The sequence below is a fragment of the Engystomops pustulosus genome, chromosome 2, assembly GCF_040894005.1.
Source record: "Engystomops pustulosus chromosome 2, aEngPut4.maternal, whole genome shotgun sequence".
In the NCBI taxonomy this organism is placed as follows: Eukaryota; Metazoa; Chordata; class Amphibia; order Anura; family Leptodactylidae; genus Engystomops; species Engystomops pustulosus.
The window spans coordinates 96,813,758-96,832,553 of record NC_092412.1 but is presented as its reverse complement, the minus strand read 5'-3'; the positions used below and the strand labels follow the sequence as shown (position 1 = coordinate 96,832,553).

The window sequence follows — 18,796 nt, the reverse complement described above, 5'->3', positions numbered from 1 at the left end:
GCAAATACCGGACAGAAATCCTGTTTAACCCCTTCAGGACGCCGCCAGTTTGTGCGTCAAGGCTCAGCCTCTTTTTTTTGTAATCTAGCATGTGTCGGTTTAAATGGTTATAACTTTTGTACACTTTAACTTACCAAAATGACTTTGTAATTGTTTTTTCATGACACATTGTACATCAAGTTAGTGGTAAATTTTGGTTGAGAAGTTTTGCTTTTATTTATTTAAAAAAACCTAAAATGTGACAATTTTTTTGAGAAATGTGTCATTTTCTAAATTTTAAATTACAGGCAGTTCCCGGGTTACGTACAATATAGGTTTTGTAGGTTTGTTCTTAAGTTGAATTTGTATGTAAGTCAGAACTGTATATTTTACAATTGTTGCCCAGGCAAATATTTTGGGGCTCTGTGACGAGTGAATTTTAAAAATGTTGGATTCTCATCAGAATTGACAATAAAGCTTACAGATACCTTTAATAACTGTTATAGCTGTTTATTGTAGCCTAAGGCTAAAATACAGTAAATTATGAACATTCAGAGGTTTGTAAATAGGGGTCGTCTGTAAGTTGGGTGTTCTTAAGTAGGGGACCGCCTGTATCTGCTTTTGCGACTGATAGTTTTACCACCGAAATTAGTTACTTTGATGATTTTTCTTTTAAATGAGTTTGAAATATAAATTATTAGAATCCCTCTGCCCCCCCCCCTCCACATTTTCAAACGTACATCCCTCAAACTACTAGAAACTGATTTTAGGAAGATTTGTAGCCATTTGAGAGCTGCATAGTAATTAAAACTAAAAAACTGAAATTTAGAGTTCATAATACATTCATTTAGCCCTAAAATTTACACATTTCCAAAATATAAAAAAAGAAAATCCTTCTCAGACACATCCCACATGTGGACATTACTTGTTGTATGGCCGCACAGCGAGGCCCAGAAGGGAAGGAGTCCCCTGCAGCTGCCAGTTTGGTTCTATAAAACTTAGCGAATTTTAGTTTTCTCATTGGCGCCCTTTTTAGGCTACAACATTTTTGTTTATCAATTAGTGGAGCCACGTCGTGGCATTGGGGTCAACTAGACACTGGCACCACAGGATCCTGTAAGTCTAACCTTGTTAGCTCTTGCGCCAATAGATTTTTGCTTGGATATATCAATTTGCAGAAATAATCTGAATTTATAAAAATACTCTACATGTTATTGTAGCCTTGTATTTGCTATTGGTGCTTATTTAGAATTATAGATTAATTGTAGATGAAATACAGAGTTCTTATTCTTTGGCGATAAAGAGCATTAGTATTGCAGGTAAGGTACATGTATTTTCATTCTAGCACATGAATGACATCAATGACAGGTATATGGACTCCATTGATGTAGGCCTCCTTCATTTGTTATTACAGCATTGGACATTTCTAGCATTTAATATTTCAGCAAGTGTTACAATATAACCTAATTAGCATACTAAATAAATTGACTTCTCATTTTACTATTATTCAGTTCCAATACGGTTATTATTTCCTCTATTCTAAAGCACAAATATATATATATATATATATATATATATATATTTATATACACACACACATATATCTGTTTAATAAGGCTTAGCCAAAATACAAAATCAGTAAAAGAATCAATTTTATTTGCAGGACTAGGAGATCACATGTCCATTATCATGCCCCTGCCTCTACAAATGCAGAATGATGACATCACATGGAAATGTGTCACATCAGATTGTACGGAATCATGCATACATACAGATGAATACATCCTCTATGTTACCCTACATATAGGAGCACAATGTGGACATTTTGCTGCCATAAGAAGACTTACTGCAATCCTCAGAATTGATGCTTTTATAGATGTCCATTTGTCCAGTCTTCGGTCGATGACTAATATGAAGCCAATTCCTGCATCTTGTAAACTAGGTATAAAAATAGGAACAGGGAGAAGCTGCAGTTATTACTATTCCATGTGCAGATGCTGCCTTCTCACTATGGTGCAGTTTTTTAACCCTCTCTTCACTAAGCCAAACTAGATATTTACAATGAAAAACAAGCAGCGTGTTTTGACCAGAATCAATGTCACCTTTCCAAACAGGGTCTACATTGGAGGTTTAATGCGACCCATGCAATGTTGTTCATTCCATTTCGGCTCAATCTGCTGCAGCCTGTGTGCTTTTACATTTCCTCCTCACTGCAACTGTAAATGGTCTTACAGAAGGTAGACCTCTCATCCTTAGAAGCAAACGTTGCATTTCCATATAGCTGCATCGATTAAACAGGGCACGCAATCCAGCAAGCAGCTCCCCAGGTTCCACCTTGTTTAAGCATCCATTGACTTGCAGGATTAATCTATTTACATGGTAGTGGTTCCACCTTAATAACAGCAGCGTAACACATTGGGTTAGTGCAGGGATTTTCCTTGCTGATGAAAAGCCCCATCACTGATGAAATGACCTTTGTTTTTTCTCCTTTCTGCTCTGCTTAGCTGCATATGCTCCAGATATGTAGTATACATGGACATATAGTGAGCTGCTTCCATTCGTGGATGCAGGAACAGGCAAATTGTGCAGTGCCAGCATCTGACTGGGGGTTGGGGCCAATCACAGCAGCTTGTAAGAATGAAAAGGCAAAAGCTGAAAGACTGACAAGAATAGCTAATAACCAACACACCATATGAGTGCTGGATCGCGTCGTGGGAGATGTTTCAGGATTCAACCCAAGAAGAAAATAAGCATTGTAGTTCTCCATCAGGTTGATAATCAGAGGTCACAAAAAATATCATGCAAGATATTTTATCTAATGCTTCTATGTGAGAAAAATAATACTACCAATAAACTGGAGTGATGCATTACTTTGACTATCCAACTTACCTTTTTACTGCAAAACTATCTGGCCCTATATGAAAGAAGCTAGCTACTTCCTATCTAACCATCTTTTAACAATACAAATCCTAAATGCCAGATTGTGGGAGTCCAACATCTGGGAAAGACACTGAAGGTTAGAAGAAGGGTGGGAGGTATGGTTAGAAACCCAAAAGAAAAAAAAACAAAAGGGGGCTGGCACGGCGCTACTTTTTCTCGCTTAAAAGATGCAGAATAGTATGGTACAATAATTTATTTTCCAAAATATGTAAACACATTTCAGGTTAAAAAAACCCTTCTTCAAGTACAATTGTAATAGGGTTATAAAGTGCAGGTATCATCGGTGTACAGAGAACAGCCGAAGTCTATGGATTACAGACAGCACTTGTCCATGCGTAATAGAGGACAGATGGAAAATTAATGTTCATATAGACACTATATATGGTATATCGTTGTACGTTTATTTACGTGAACTACCTGGCTGTACATTTATGAATACCCAGCGATTCACTGTATCTTTCATACATGTGCTGTGCTTCGTTGTACCATCATAAATATTGTGTGGCTTGTGGTACGTTTGTTCATGTGTTCTGCATACCATCTACCAGTCTTTGTCTCATTTTCCTTTATACATGTACACCTCAACATTGCTCAAATGCATTGCAAAGGCAGATGTCTGCACCATGAAAAGGGACTTGTTGCCCTGGGCTGAAGACATTAAAATGACAATGGACAAAGTGAAAAAAAAAAAAGGTAAATTTGGCTTTTTTATTTGAACACTGTTCATGCCCTCCACTCCATTTTGTTTGCTGCTAACTCATTAAGCCCAATAACTCATTCCTGATTGGCAGGCATATAACACCTCAGGTGCTGCTTTCAATGCTACACCTGATGACATAGTACAGAAGGCAAGCCTCAGCTAAAAGAAGCAGAGTGTCCCCTGCTCTATTCTTATATCTAGTAACCTGTCATCCATGGGTCTTATCAGCTTACCCACAAATATCTGGCAATAAATATACATGGGCTCACAGCTCTGTAGACCTGCAGTTCAGCTATAATAACCAAGATCATTAAAATTGTTCAATGGCTACTGAATAAAAAAGATTTTGTGGATTCTAGCTGTTTTGTCCCGCAGGGTAATGTTTCTATTAAAGTCTTGCCTTGAAGTAAAACTGAAGATCGCTCTGTGTACCAAGAACTGTCACATGTGATCTCAACAAGTGAAAGACTGGAATGCCTGCAGTGAGGATTCAAAGCAACATCCGGTTATACATTATGGCACCCTGCTGACGCCTAAGCCGCCACTCACACCACTGATCATTCAATCCCACGAATGCAGTGTAGGCAATGTAGTATTTGTACAGATTTCTATCACCAATCATATATATATATATATACATACCTCCCAACATTTGGGAAAAGGAAAGAGGGACAAAATGGCGGCACGCGTAGCGTGCCGCGGCGATCCCCCTAAGCCACACCCCCAATCACTCCCTGGCCACGCCCCAAATTTTAGCCATATTAAAAATAATAAAAATCATAATTTAAAAAAATAAAAAATAAAAATATTATCCATGTTGGGGGGTGAATGGTGAACTGTTTGTCTTCTCTGTGTGTTTAACTTTTCTTCTTTTTCTCCTCCTGCTGGCCAGCAAACCTTTGTCTCTGTCCACTATTGTTTCACCAGACAAACCAGTTCAGCAGCCACCACTCAGCATTACCTGATCTTACCTGTGTGTGTGCAAAACCTGAGCAGAGGGTGAGCTGGGGTTATATAGCTGCATCTGATTACTGCCAGGTGATGCTGAGCTGAAGCCATGTGGTTTATGTTTGCATTTCTAACTTTGGTTACTTTGTGTATATTGTAAACTCCCCTTTTATTTTTATATTGTGTATTATATTGTATTGTGGCATTATGTATATTAAGTAAGAAATATATCTTTGTGTGATGTTTGTTGTTAAAGGTGCAACCCAGGGGTGTATCCCTTTAAAACTCAAGGGAAATAGTTGGGTATTTAATGACACCTGTGTGTACATGGATTGTCTCTAGGTCAGAGTGTCTGATCTGACCACAGGGGAGCTGCTTGTTCCAAGGTAGCTGCAATCTATCCCCTGAATTATCAGCATTTTTGTTCTGTACATTTTATTTTTGTGCAAATAAATGCAAGCCTTTTCTTTGGACCTGAAGCCTGAGTAAAGATTTATTTTTTTTTAACGGCCAGAAGACCCCACATCTCAACATATGGTGGCAGCAGTGGGATGGCTGTTTGTACTGGACTAAGTACAGTTTACTACTCAGCGGATGGCAGGACGTACCAGGAAGTTTATAACGACGCAGTCTGCTAGACCACCGCAGCGCGCTAAAGCATCTGCACGTCCCAAACTGGTAGAAGGATCTCGCCAAAAGGCAAAAGCAGTTCCTGTATTGGAGATGGAGAGCACCCAGCCAGAGGTATGCAAACCTGTGATTCCAGAGGAGGGCGCTGCAGCTGGTACTGATCCACCAGTGAGTGCAACTGCTCCAAAAAGCATGGAGGAACTCCTTGTATGGTTGGTCCAGCGCCAAGAGTTAAGTGATCAACGTAGAAAAGAGGAGGAAAAATTCTACCGTGAAAAAGAGCAATGGAGGCGAGACAAGGAGGAGGAGCAACGCAGAATTGACATCAAGCAACAAGAGGTGGAAAGAGCAAGGAGAGATGAACAGTTTATCCAGGCACTACAAGCCATGCAGCAAAATCTTTCTCCTGCCACAAAATTAAAGCTGACCAAGCTAACAGAGACTGATGATATAGAGTCATATCTAAAAGTATTTGAAAGAGTGGCTCAAGCAAACAAGTGGCCTGAAGATCAATGGGTCCTTCATTTAGTGCCATTCCTCACCAGCAAAGCACAGCAGGCATATAGCCAGATGAGGACTGATGACGCTGAAAATTATAAAAAAGTCGAAACTGCAATTTTAAGACGTTAAGTTATTATCTATTGGGTAAAGAGTTTGTGTTAATTTCTGACCATTATCCTTTATTTTTGTTGCATACAGTGAAGGGTAATAATGCTCGTCTAACACGTTGGTACTTGGGCTTACAGCCTTACCGGTTCTTGGTACAGTACAAACCAGGGAGTCGGCATAAGAATGCCGATCACTTATCCCGATTTGGTACCCAAGTCCAAGAGAACTACTTTGTGGAAGGGCAAGCTTCCACTTAAGCAGGGAGGTATGTTGGGGGGTGAATGGTGAACTGTTTGTCTTCTCTGTGTGTTTAACTTTTCTTCTTTTTCTCCTCCTGCTGGCCAGCAAACCTTTGTCTCTGTCCACTATTGTTTCACCAGACAAACCAGTTCAGCAGCCACCACTCAGCATTACCTGATCTTACCTGTGTGTGTGCAAAACCTGAGCAGAGGGTGAGCTGGGGTTATATAGCTGCATCTGATTACTGCCAGGTGATGCTGAGCTGAAGCCATGTGGTTTATGTTTGCATTTCTAACTTTGGTTACTTTGTGTATATTGTAAACTCCCCTTTTATTTTTATATTGTGTATTATATTGTATTGTGGCATTATGTATATTAAGTAAGAAATATATCTTTGTGTGATGTTTGTTGTTAAAGGTGCAACCCAGGGGTGTATCCCTTTAAAACTCAAGGGAAATAGTTGGGTATTTAATGACACCTGTGTGTACATGGATTGTCTCTAGGTCAGAGTGTCTGATCTGACCACAGGGGAGCTGCTTGTTCCAAGGTAGCTGCAATCTATCCCCTGAATTATCAGCATTTTTGTTCTGTACATTTTATTTTTGTGCAAATAAATGCAAGCCTTTTCTTTGGACCTGAAGCCTGAGTAAAGATTTATTTTTTTTTAACGGCCAGAAGACCCCACATCTCAACATAACTCAAAGGGAGAAAAACCAGTGAATGCTTTGCAAGTTTGTGGAACAATATCCAAAACAATGGGATCAGTTGCTCCCATATGTTTTGTTTGCCTATAGAGAGGTTCCACAGGCATCCACTGGTTTTTCTCCCTTTGAGTTACTCTATGGTAGAAGACCAAGGGGACCACTGGATGTGATCAAAGAACACTGGGAAAACCCTAGCCCAGACCAAAAAACCTTAGTGGAGTATGTCATCTCAATGAGGGACAAACTTGCCGAGTTAGCAGAGTTTGTGAAGGTCAATGTTACAGATGCACAATCCCACATGAAACAATGGTATGATAAAAATGCTAAAGATAAATGTTTTATACCCGGGGATAAGGTTCTACTGTTACTGCCAACATCTGATAACAAATTGCTAGCAAAGTGGCAGGGACCCTTTGATGTCTTGCGTCAAACTGGTCCAGTAGATTATGAGATTTTTATGCCTGGCAGGGTTCAGGAAAAGAAAATCTTCCATGCCAATCTACTTAAAAAATGGGTTGATAGACCAAATGTGGCCTGTACAATTCTTTCAGAATGTCATCCAAATCTTCTTGATCAGGCTTATTCTATTCTGTCCCCCGTTAGTTCTCATGTCTCTGATATTCAGAGGGGAAGTGAACTTTCTGATGACCAGAATAAAGACTTAGACCATTTGTTGCAGAAGCATGAACACACCTTTGTCTCTAGGTCAGAGTGTCTGATCTGACCACAGGGGAGCTGCTTGTTCCAAGGTAGCTGCAATCTATCCCCTGAATTATCAGCATTTTTGTTCTGTACATTTTATTTTTGTGCAAATAAATGCAAGCCTTTTCTTTGGACCTGAAGCCTGAGTAAAGATTTATTTTTTTTTAACGGCCAGAAGACCCCACATCTCAACAATCCTCATTGGGATTTGAACCCAGAACCTGCAGTGTCCATGTACAATAATAACACAGCGCCTCAACCCACTGAGCTATAACCTCAGTGATTAACAAGTAGAGAATTTTGGTAACTAAGAACTATATACTGCCTTGGTATATAGGGAGGGATCTTCTCAGATTATTGTAATTATTGAGACTATTATTATTATTATTATTATTATTATTATTATTGAGATGATTATTATTATTTTTACCATTATTAATAATCATCTCCATAATAATAAAATTTATAATAATAATAATAGTCTCAATAATTACAATAATAATCTCTGAGAAGATCCCTCTCTATATATCAGTGCATTAGTCTGTATCACAATGTAACACTGGCTGATAACATGTCTTACTTACCAGAAATCCTCAGCTCTGTATCACTGGGCTTATAGCTCAGTTAGTTAGGCTCCTGTCTATGGTGCAGAGGGTCCCAGGTTCGAATCTCAGCCTGGGCAAAACTTTATTTAATTTAATTATATAAAGAGCTTGTGTCTGGGGAAGACCTGGAGACCATATATGGACAGATAGAGATCTGAGCTGATGACGTGGTCCCTGCTCTCTCCACTAAGCCGACACTTCTCTGAAAAGGATTCCCTGCCCGATGTCTGCTCTGGAGAACCCTAGGAGATGCAGTGACCATATATGGACAGATCTGAAGCTGATGACGTGGTCCCTGCTCTGCGCTAAGCCCGACACTTCTCTGAAAAGGATTCCCTCCCGATGTCTGTAGAAGCCATTCTGTACTGTGAGTTCAGACTTTCAAAGTATTTACTATGCGGACACAGCAGCGGGACACAGCGGGACCTGGGGGGAGAATCCGTGACAATATCATAGCTGCCCGTGACGCGGGGCAGGGGTACGAAAAACGGGAAAGTCCCGTCAAAATCGGGACGGTTGGGAGCTATGATATATATATTACACTCACCGGCCACTTTATTAGGTACACCTGTCCAACTGCTCGTTAACACTTAATTTCTAATCAGCCAATCACATGTCGGCAACTCAGTGCATTTAGGCATGTAGACATGGTCAAGACAATCTCCTGCAGTTCAAACCGAGCATCAGTATGGGGAAGAAAGGTGATTTGAGTGCCTTTGAACGTGGCATGGTTGTTGGTGCCAGAAGGGCTGGTCTGAGTATTTCAGAAACTGCTGATCTACTGGGATTTTCACGCACAACCATCTCTAGGGTTTACAGAGAATGGTCCGAAAAAAAAAAAAACATCCAGTGAGCGGCAGTTCTGTGGGCGGAAATGCCTTGTTGATGCCAGAGGTCAGAGGAGAATGGGCAGACTGGTTCGAGCTGATAGGAAGACAACAGTGACTCAAATCGCCACCACACCGGGTGACCACACCGGGTGCCACTCCTTTCAGCTAAGAACAGGAAACTGAGGCTACAATTTGCACAAGCTCATCGAATTTGGACAGTAGAAGATTGGAAAAACGTTGCCTGGTCTGATGAGTCTCGATTTCTGCTGCTACATTTGGATGGTAGGGTCAGAATTTGGCGTCAACAACATGAAAGCATGGATCCATCCTGCCTTGTATCAACGGTTCAGGCTGGTGGTGGTGGTGTCATGGTGTGGGGAATATTTTCTTTATGACCACAATGTACCCAACATCTGATGGCTACTTTCAGCAGGATAATGCGTCATGTCATAAAGCTGGAGTCATCTCAGACTGGTTTCTTGAACATGACAATGAGTTCACTGTACTCAAATGGCCTCCACAGTCACCAGATCTCAATCCAATAGAGCATCTTTGGGATGTGGTGGAACGGGAGATTCGCATCATGGATGTGCAGCCGACAAATCTGCGGCAACTGTGTGATGCCATCATGTCAATATGGACCAAAATCTCTGAGGAATGCTTACAGCTGAAGCTCCCGAGCTAACAAATAACTTCTCTTAGCTTTAACAAAATAGAAATAAAAATATTATATCTGTTACCGCCTGTCTGTCAGTCCCTGTCACGGCCTGACTGTCAGTCAGTCCCTGTCACGGCCTGACTGTCAGTCAGTCCCTGTCACGGCCTGACTGTCAGTCAGTCCCTGTCACGGCCTAACTGTCAGTCAGTCCCTATCACGGCCCGTCTGTCAGTCAGTCAGTCCCTATCACAGCCCGTCTGTCAGTCAGTCAGTCCCTATCACAGCCCGTCTGTCAGTCAGTCAATCCCTATCACAGCCCGTCTGTCAGTCAGTCAGTCTCTATCACAGCCCGTCTGTCAATCAGTCAGTCCCTATCACAGCCCGTCTGTCAGTCAGTCAGTCAGTCCCTATCACAGCCCGTCTGTCAGTCAGTCAGTCCCTATCACAGCCCGTCTGTCAGTCAGTCAGTCCCTATCACAGCCCGTCTGTCAGTCAGTCAGTCCCTGTCACAGCCTGTCAGTCCCTGTCACAGCATGTCAGTCCCTGTCACAGCCTGTCAGTCAGTCCCTGTCACAGCATGTCAGTCCCTGTCACAGCCTGTCAGTCCCTGTCACAGCCTGTCAGTCAGTCAGTCCCTGTCACAGCCTGTCAGTCAGTCAGTCCCTGTCACAGCCTGTCAGTCAGTCAGTCCCTGTCACAGCCTGTCAGTCAGTCAGTCCCTGTCACAGCCTGTCAGTCCCTGTCACAGCCTGTCAGTCAGTCAGTCCCTGTCACAGCCTGTCAGTCAGTCAGTCCCTGTCACAGCCTGTCAGTCAGTCAGTCCCTGTCACAGCCTGTCAGTCAGTCAGTCCCTGTCACAGCCTGTCAGTCAGTCAGTCCCTGTCACAGCCTGTCAGTCAGTCAGTCCCTGTCACAGCCTGTCAGTCAGTCAGTCCCTGTCACAGCCTGTCAGTCAGTCAGTCCCTGTCACAGCCTGTCAGTCAGTCAGTCAGTCCCTGTCACAGCCTGTCAGTCAGTCAGTCAGTCCCTGTCACAGCCTGTCAGTCAGTCAGTCAGTCCCTGTCACAGCCTGTCAGTCAGTCAGTCCCTGTCACAGCCTGTCAGTCAGTCAGTCCCTGTCACAGCCTGTCAGTCAGTCAGTCAGTCCCTGTCACAGCCTGTCAGTCAGTCAGTCAGTCCCTGTCACAGCCTGTCAGTCAGTCAGTCAGTCCCTATCACAGCCCGTCTGTCAGTCAGTCAGTCCCTGTCACAGCCTGTCAGTCCCTGTCACAGCCTGTCAGTCCCTGTCACAGCCTGTCAGTCTCTGTCACAGCATGTCAGTCCCTGTCACAGCCTGTCAGTCAGTCCCTGTCACAGCCTGTCAGTCCCTGTCACAGCCTGTCAGTCAGTCAGTCCCTGTCACAGCCTGTCAGTCAGTCAGTCCCTGTCACAGCCTGTCAGTCAGTCAGTCCCTGTCACAGCCTGTCAGTCAGTCAGTCCCTGTCACAGCCTGTCAGTCAGTCAGTCCCTGTCACAGCCTGTCAGTCAGTCAGTCCCTGTCACAGCCTGTCAGTCAGTCAGTCCCTGTCACAGCCTGTCAGTCAGTCAGTCCCTGTCACAGCCTGTCAGTCAGTCAGTCCCTGTCACAGCCTGTCAGTCAGTCCCTGTCACAGCCTGTCAGTCAGTCAGTCCCTGTCACAGCCTGTCAGTCAGTCAGTCCCTGTCACAGCCTGTCAGTCAGTCAGTCCCTGTCACAGCCTGTCAGTCAGTCAGTCCCTGTCACAGCCTGTCAGTCAGTCAGTCCCTGTCACAGCCTGTCAGTCAGTCAGTCCCTGTCACAGCCTGTCAGTCAGTCAGTCAGTCCCTGTCACAGCCTGTCAGTCAGTCAGTCCCTGTCACAGCCTGTCAGTCAGTCAGTCAGTCCCTGTCACAGCCTGTCAGTCAGTCAGTCAGTCCCTGTCACAGCCTGTCAGTCAGTCAGTCAGTCCCTGTCACAGCCTGTCAGTCAGTCAGTCAGTCCCTGTCACAGCCTGTCAGTCAGTCAGTCAGTCCCTGTCACAGCCTGTCAGTCAGTCAGTCAGTCCCTGTCACAGCCTGTCAGTCAGTCAGTCAGTCCCTGTCACAGCCTGTCAGTCAGTCAGTCAGTCCCTGTCACAGCCTGTCAGTCAGTCAGTCAGTCCCTGTCACAGCCTGTCAGTCAGTCAGTCCCTGTCACAGCCTGTCAGTCAGTCAGTCCCTGTCACAGCCTGTCTGTCAGTCAGTCCCTGTCACAGCCTGTCTGTCAGTCAGTCCCTGTCACAGCCTGTCTGTCAGTCAGTCCCTGTCACAGCCTGTCTGTCAGTCAGTCCCTGTCACAGCCTGTCTGTCAGTCAGTCCCTGTCACAGCCTGTCTGTCAGTCAGTCCCTGTCACAGCCTGTCTGTCAGTCAGTCCCTGTCACAGCCTGTCTGTCAGTCAGTCCCTGTCACAGCCTGTCTCCTTACGCATAAGCGTCTTATACTCATTACCTATAGCAGTGGTGGCGAACCTATGGCACGGGAGCCAGAGGTGGCACTCGGAGCCCTCTCTGTGGGCACCCAGGCCATCACCAGAGATGACTTCAGGTATCTTCCTGAAGTCCCAGAAAGCCCAGGACTTGCTGTGCAGAGCTATTTTAAAGTAAAAGCTATACCTGGGACTATTTCCTGCTTTATTGGTGTCCTCAGGTGCTGAGATGAATGAAAATTGTGACAGAGCAGGGAGTATAAATTTCTGTGGTGGCACTTTGCGATAATTAAGTGGGTTTTGGTTGTAGTTAAGGGCACTCGGTCTCTAAAAGGTTCGCCATCACTGACCTATAGTAACCAATCAAAGCTCAGAGCTAATATTAATGACCTGTTGCAGAATAGCAACCAAGTGGATTTTGCCACAAAGAGCAGCTGTGCAAATTTTGGTGACTGTAAATGTGATGTTGCAGATTCTTTTAGCGGACATGTATACATACATACATACATACATACATACAATCAGCTTTATATACTAAAGGAATCTGTACCGTTGCGTTTACAATCACTACATTTTGCACAGTCGCTGCCTGTGACTCATGGAACGTTATTGACTAGGTTTTGACCCGACATTTTCAACCCGCCGCTTTGCAAAATACAGAGATAGGGGGAGATTTATCAGAAATGTCTGAGATGAAACAGTTCCAGTTGCCCATGGAAACCAATCAAAGATCAGCTATAATTTTATAAACTGCAAAAAATGAAACTAGAGCTCCGATTGGTTTCCCATGGGCAACTAGAGCAGTTCTGTTCTCAGACACTTCTGATAAATCTCCCCATAGACAAAGACATTCAGAGACAGACAGCCAGCCGAATGAGACGGGTAGAGACAGACAGCCAAATGAGACGGCAAGAGACAGACGGCCGGCCGAATGAGACGGCTAGAGACAGACAGCCAAATGAGACGGCAATAGACAGACGGCCGGCCGAATGAGACGGCAAGAGACAGCCAGCCGGCCGAATGAGACGGCTAGAGACAGCCAGCCGGCCGAATGAGACGGCTAGAGACAGCCAGCCGGCCGGCCGAATGAGACGGCTAGAGACAGCCAGCCGGCCGAATGAGACGGCTAGAGACAGCCAGCCGGCCGAATGAGACGGCTAGAGACAGACAGCCAGCCGAATGAGACGGCTAGAGACAGACAGCCAGCCGAATGAGACGGCTAGAGACAGCCAGCCAGCCGAATGAGACGGCTAGAGACAGCCAGACAGCCGAATGAGACGGCTAGAGACAGCCAGACAGCCGAATGAGACGGCTAGAGACAGCCGAATGAGACGGCTAGAGACAGCCAGCCAGCAGAATGAAACGGCTAGAGACAGCCAGTCAGCCGAATGAAACGGTCAGAGACAGACAGTCACTCAAAGAGACGGTCAGAGACAGACAGTCACTCAAAGAGACGGTCAGAGACAGACAGTCACTCAAAGAGACGGTCAGAGACAGACAGTCACTCAAAGAGACGGTCAGAGACAGACAGTCACTCAAAGAGACGGTCAGAGACAGACAGTCACTCAAAGAGACGGTCAGAGGCAGAGAAGGTCAGTGACAGAGATGGTCAGAGACAGTCTGAGAGTGTCTATAGATATAAAATATTTTTGTTAACCCATTCTATTTTGTTATAACTAAGAGTAGTTATTTTTTATCCCGGGCAAAGCTGGGAGATAAAGCTAGTAATATATGAAGCTGAGTGTATGTGTGTTTGTCTATGTCCACTAAAGGAATCTGCCCCATCGCAATTACAATCACAAGTTTTGTAGAGCCGCTCCTGTGACTCAATGATCGTCATAGACTAGGTTTTGAGTCAAAATTTTAATCTTGTGCTTTCCAATATACACTAATTAACCACTACATACAGCAACCATTGTCTGCTGCTGCGGTGGTAGTTAGAAGCTGAAACGTAATTGGTTGCCATTTTGCCACAGGTCATATGAGCTCTGAGCTTTGATTGGTTACTATAGGCAATGAGTATAAGACACCTTATGTGTGGTAATATGGCTAGAGAGAGACAGACAAACAGACAGACAGAGAGAGATAAATCTAGAGCTAGTTTTAGAGATCGATAGAATACATTTTTTGTAAACCCATTCTACTTTATTATAGCTAAGGGCAGATAGGCAAAAAATACAGAAAATAATAGTAGAATATAACATTATATAACGTGATCAGGGGCATAAACTGAGGTGGCCCGGGAGGTGTGGTTGCACCTCAGCCCAGGAGCCTTAGGGAGCCCATAAGGTGTTTCTTATCCATTTAGGGAGACCAGTGCTATAAGAAAAACATGATAAATGGGGGCATACTATAGTACAGATTTTAAATTTGGGAGACAGCTACGGCTACAGATATATTAAAAATTAGGCACAAAGCACATTAGGGACCATTTATCAATTTTGGTGCAGGGTTCCTTTTTTTTGGTGGCAGAATTGTGCAGTAATTTACACTGGGAAGTTAGATTTTGGCACAAGAGGTTATTGAATTGGCTCATGACCAAAAATGGTCAAAACTAACCCCACATTCCTAAAGGTGAAATAGAGCTGCAAAAAGCTGGTCTACAAAGTTCTAACTTTGCTCCAAAAATTGTGCCAAAAAAAAAAAAGTTGGGTAACTAGAAGCGCAGAAATATTGTCAGGATTGCAAAGCTGCACCCAAGTTATGCTACCCAAAAAAGTGTTGGAAAAGCAGAATATTGTGGTGCAGACACTTATGGCAACAAGGTGCAGCAAAAGAAAAACAAATCTGCCAAAAAATGGCGTAAAGTCAATAAAAAATGTCCGCCATTGACACAGTGGTACTGGAAGAGGATTATATCTACCGGTATATGTTTTGAGTTTACACACGTAACCCCATTGAGAATTAGTGCTTATGTGAATGAACACATAACCACATTGAACTCAGAGGAAGACTTTCTTCTTGGCTACCAGAGGTGACAAATACATGGGTGAAGTGAGCTCTTAGCTGAAGGCACTACCCTTCTCTAAACACAGGAGGGCAGTATATTAGAAGACATCCACATACAAAGTCATGCTACCTGAAGCTAGTTCAATGCATAGTAGAGCATCTCTAACACACAAACATACTTTTTATAGGCAACATCATATGTCAGCAGCAGGGGTGTAACTAGGAGAGACTGGGCCCCATAGCAGATTTCTGTATGGGCCCCCCTTTGCCCTTGAAAACATATATACATTTTTTGTACACATTTATACACGCACACATTTATATACTTATACATTTATATACGTATACATTTATATACGCACACATAAAGTTCTACACTCATACACGCACATTTATGCATTTATATATACATTCACACAGAGTACCGTATACTTGAGTATAAGTCTGCCCGAGTATAAGCCAAGTTACCGAATTTTACCACAAAAAACTGGGAAAACGTAATGACTTGAGTATCAGCCTAGGGAGGGAAATCCGGCCACTACGCTCTAATAAAATAGTAGTCTCCCCTCATGGATAATATGTCCACAGCAGCCCCTCCAATTATTAAATGCCCATCAGAGTGGGCCCCTTAATAAAATGGCCATCAGAGTGGGCCCCTTAATAAAATGCCCATCAGAGTGGCCCCCTTAATAAAATGCCCGTCAGAGTAGCCCCCTTGACAAATTGTTCAGCAGAGTGCCCGCTTAAAAAAATGACCAGCAGAGTGGCCCCCTTGATCAAATGCCCAGCAGAGTGGCCCCCTTGAGAAAATCAACCCGGAACCCAAAGACGTGCTGCAAGGAGAAGAGGACGCTGGGGACAGCGTCGGAGGGCGAGTACTAACTTTACTTTTTTATATACTTGAGTATAAGCAGAGTGGGGCTTTTTCAGCACATAAATTGTGCTGAAAAACTCGGCTTATACTCTAGTATATACAAACACATACAGTATTTACACACACAGTATAGACACATCACATTTGTACACATATTGTATAGTAATATACACTATATGCTTACACATAGTATATATACATCATATACTTAGACATACAGTATAAACACAACATATACACACATTATGGCGCCAGCGTATGATGCTGCGCTCGCCCCTGCCACTCGCCATATCTATTAGAAGGCTCTGGCCTCCTGATAAATCCAGGCGGCCGGCTGCGCAGTGATTCACTAAGCCGCCAGGGCTTTCTTGTGCCAGGTCTGACTTGGTGTAGAATTGCCCCAGGCTATAGACAGGAACACCCTGCGCCATCCCACTACATGGCATTGCACCACCCCCTCCACGTTCACTGGGCGTAGAGGGGGGGGGGGGAGGAGTCACAATTCCTGGCCTCTGCAATGGAAATGGAGCATGAATGAAAACAGGTGTACAAGCTGTGATAAATATGCCCCACGATGTGCATACATACATACATACATATAAACATACATGCAGTATATACATCAAATACACATATACACACACAGCAGGCACATACACACACAAACACACATACAGCAGGCACATACACACACACACAGCAGGCACATACACACACACACACACAGCAGGCACATACACACACACACACACAGCAGGCACATACACACACACACACACACAGCAGGCACATACACACACACACACACACAGCAGGCACATACACACACACACACACAGCAGGCACATACACACACACACACACAGCAGGCACATACACACACACACACACACAGCAGGCACATACACACACACACACAGCAGGCACATACACACACACACACAGCAGGCACACACACACACACACACAGCAGGCACGCACACACACACACACACACACACACACACACACAGCAGGCACACACACACACACACACAGCAGGCACATACACACACACACACACAGCAGGCACATACACACACACACACAGCAGGCACACACACACACACACAGCAGGCACACACACACACACACACACAGCAGGCACACACACACACACACACAACAGATACACACACACACACACAACAGATACACACACACACACACAACAGATACACACACACACACAACAGATACACACACACACACACAACAGATACACACACACACACACACACAACAGATACACACACATACACACAACAGATACACACACATACACACAACAGATACACACACATACACACAACAGATACACATACACACACACAACAGATACACACATATACACAACAGATACACAACAGATACACACACATATATACAACAGATACACACACATATATACAACAGATACACACACATATATACAACAGATACACACACATATATATGTATATACACCAGTCTAAGGATACAAAAGGTATCAGATGAATCGGAGGGCCGGGTGGTGGCAGATGAAACAGGTGTCCCAGCGGCCCAAGTGTCTTCAGATGAACTGGGCAGGCCGTGTGGCAGCAGATTATATGGGCGGGCCATGCAATCGCAGATGGAGCGGACAGGGGCATGCCAAGCTGCCTTAGATGAAATGGGCGTGGTGGGCGGCGGCAGATGATGTGGGCCCAGTGGGTGACAGAGGGACCGCACGGGGGCCCCTATTACTGCACCAGGTTGTCCCATCTCCCCAGTCCGCAGGGAGGGGCCTGGGAGAACAACAGTCATAAATTTTTGTTTAACCATCCATCCCTGGTCCTGTTGCAGGTGCGTGGGCTGCTACTGCTGTTGTTGTTATGCTCCTGATGCGTCCTCAGATGAATCGCATGGGCTGGGTGGTGGGAGATGAAACAGGCGGGCTAACAGGCGTCTTCAGATGAAACGGGAGGCCAGGGTGGCGGTAGATGAAATGGGCGGGCAGTGGGTGGCCACAGAGGAGGTAATTGCAGGGGGGCCCCTATCACTGCCCCAGGTAGTCCCATCGCCAGTCCGCAGGGAGAGGAACGACCATCAGAAATTTTTGTTCAGCTGTCAATCCCAGGCCCCTGTGCCATGCGGGGTCCATAGCAACTGCTATGGCTGCTAGGGCTGTTGTTACGCCCCTGGTCAACAGTAATAGCAGAAGGTGCATGCAACAGTCAACAGTTGGAGGCGGTTTCTCCTCATTGTTGATGTGGTAGGGAGATTTTTTTCTGATGTGGAACAAGTTACTATGTTTTTGTTTATTAGGTTGCTCACATTTTAAAGGACATATACCATCTGAATGCAACTCACCTCCCTGTCCTGTCGCTGGGTGCACTGATCTTCTTTCTGTATAACTTAAAATTGCTGCATTAAGTAGAAATATAACTTGCAAAATATGCAAAGAAGCACCTCTGGGCTTCACTGCTATAAAATTTATGTGTGGATTGGCTCCACCTACATAGTGTATTCTCTCTGCAAATTTGGCGCTGTCAGGTGCCGTCTCTCTTTGCAGAGAAAGGCGGTGATGTACACTACGTAGCCAAAGTCTGCTCACCCCTTCTCTCTCCTGTACTCAGCTAGATGCTGGCAGCTGGAAGGATCAGGTTGGGGGGGGGGGGAATCCTGTTGCATTACTCTGTTATGCTTCCTGTTAGTGTCACTGTCACTTCTTCCCCCTCCCTTTTCTCACTGCCGACTACACAGTAGTGATGGGAATTCCGGCTCTTCTTAGTGAGCTGGCTCATTAGGCTCCGCTCATAAAGAATAGCCAGTTCTTCTGGCCCCGGAACAGCTCCCTATAAAATATAGTGAGCCATCACTACTACACAGTAAACTGCCAGAACAGTGAAGGAGAGGGAGGGGAGACACAGCAGCACACAATACAACTGGAGCATGTTGTAAGTGCA

General features: G+C 44.5%; 1 protein-coding gene across 12 annotated transcripts in view; it reads right to left on the bottom strand.

Moving 5' to 3' along the window:
• MCF2L (MCF.2 cell line derived transforming sequence like) overlaps nucleotides 1–18,796 on the bottom strand; it is a 166,007-nt gene that overhangs the window by 26,881 nt on the left and 120,330 nt on the right. For 10 of the 12 annotated variants that reach the window (XM_072135599.1, XM_072135593.1, XM_072135596.1 and 7 more), the window contains one exon: nucleotides 1,827–1,917. In XM_072135599.1, coding sequence (XP_071991700.1) covers nucleotides 1,827–1,917 — 91 coding nt within the window. Of the gene's footprint in view, nucleotides 1–1,826; nucleotides 1,918–2,039; nucleotides 2,596–18,796 lie in introns of those variants that run through there. The other 2 variants (XM_072135602.1, XM_072135604.1) reach the window with 2 other exon arrangements.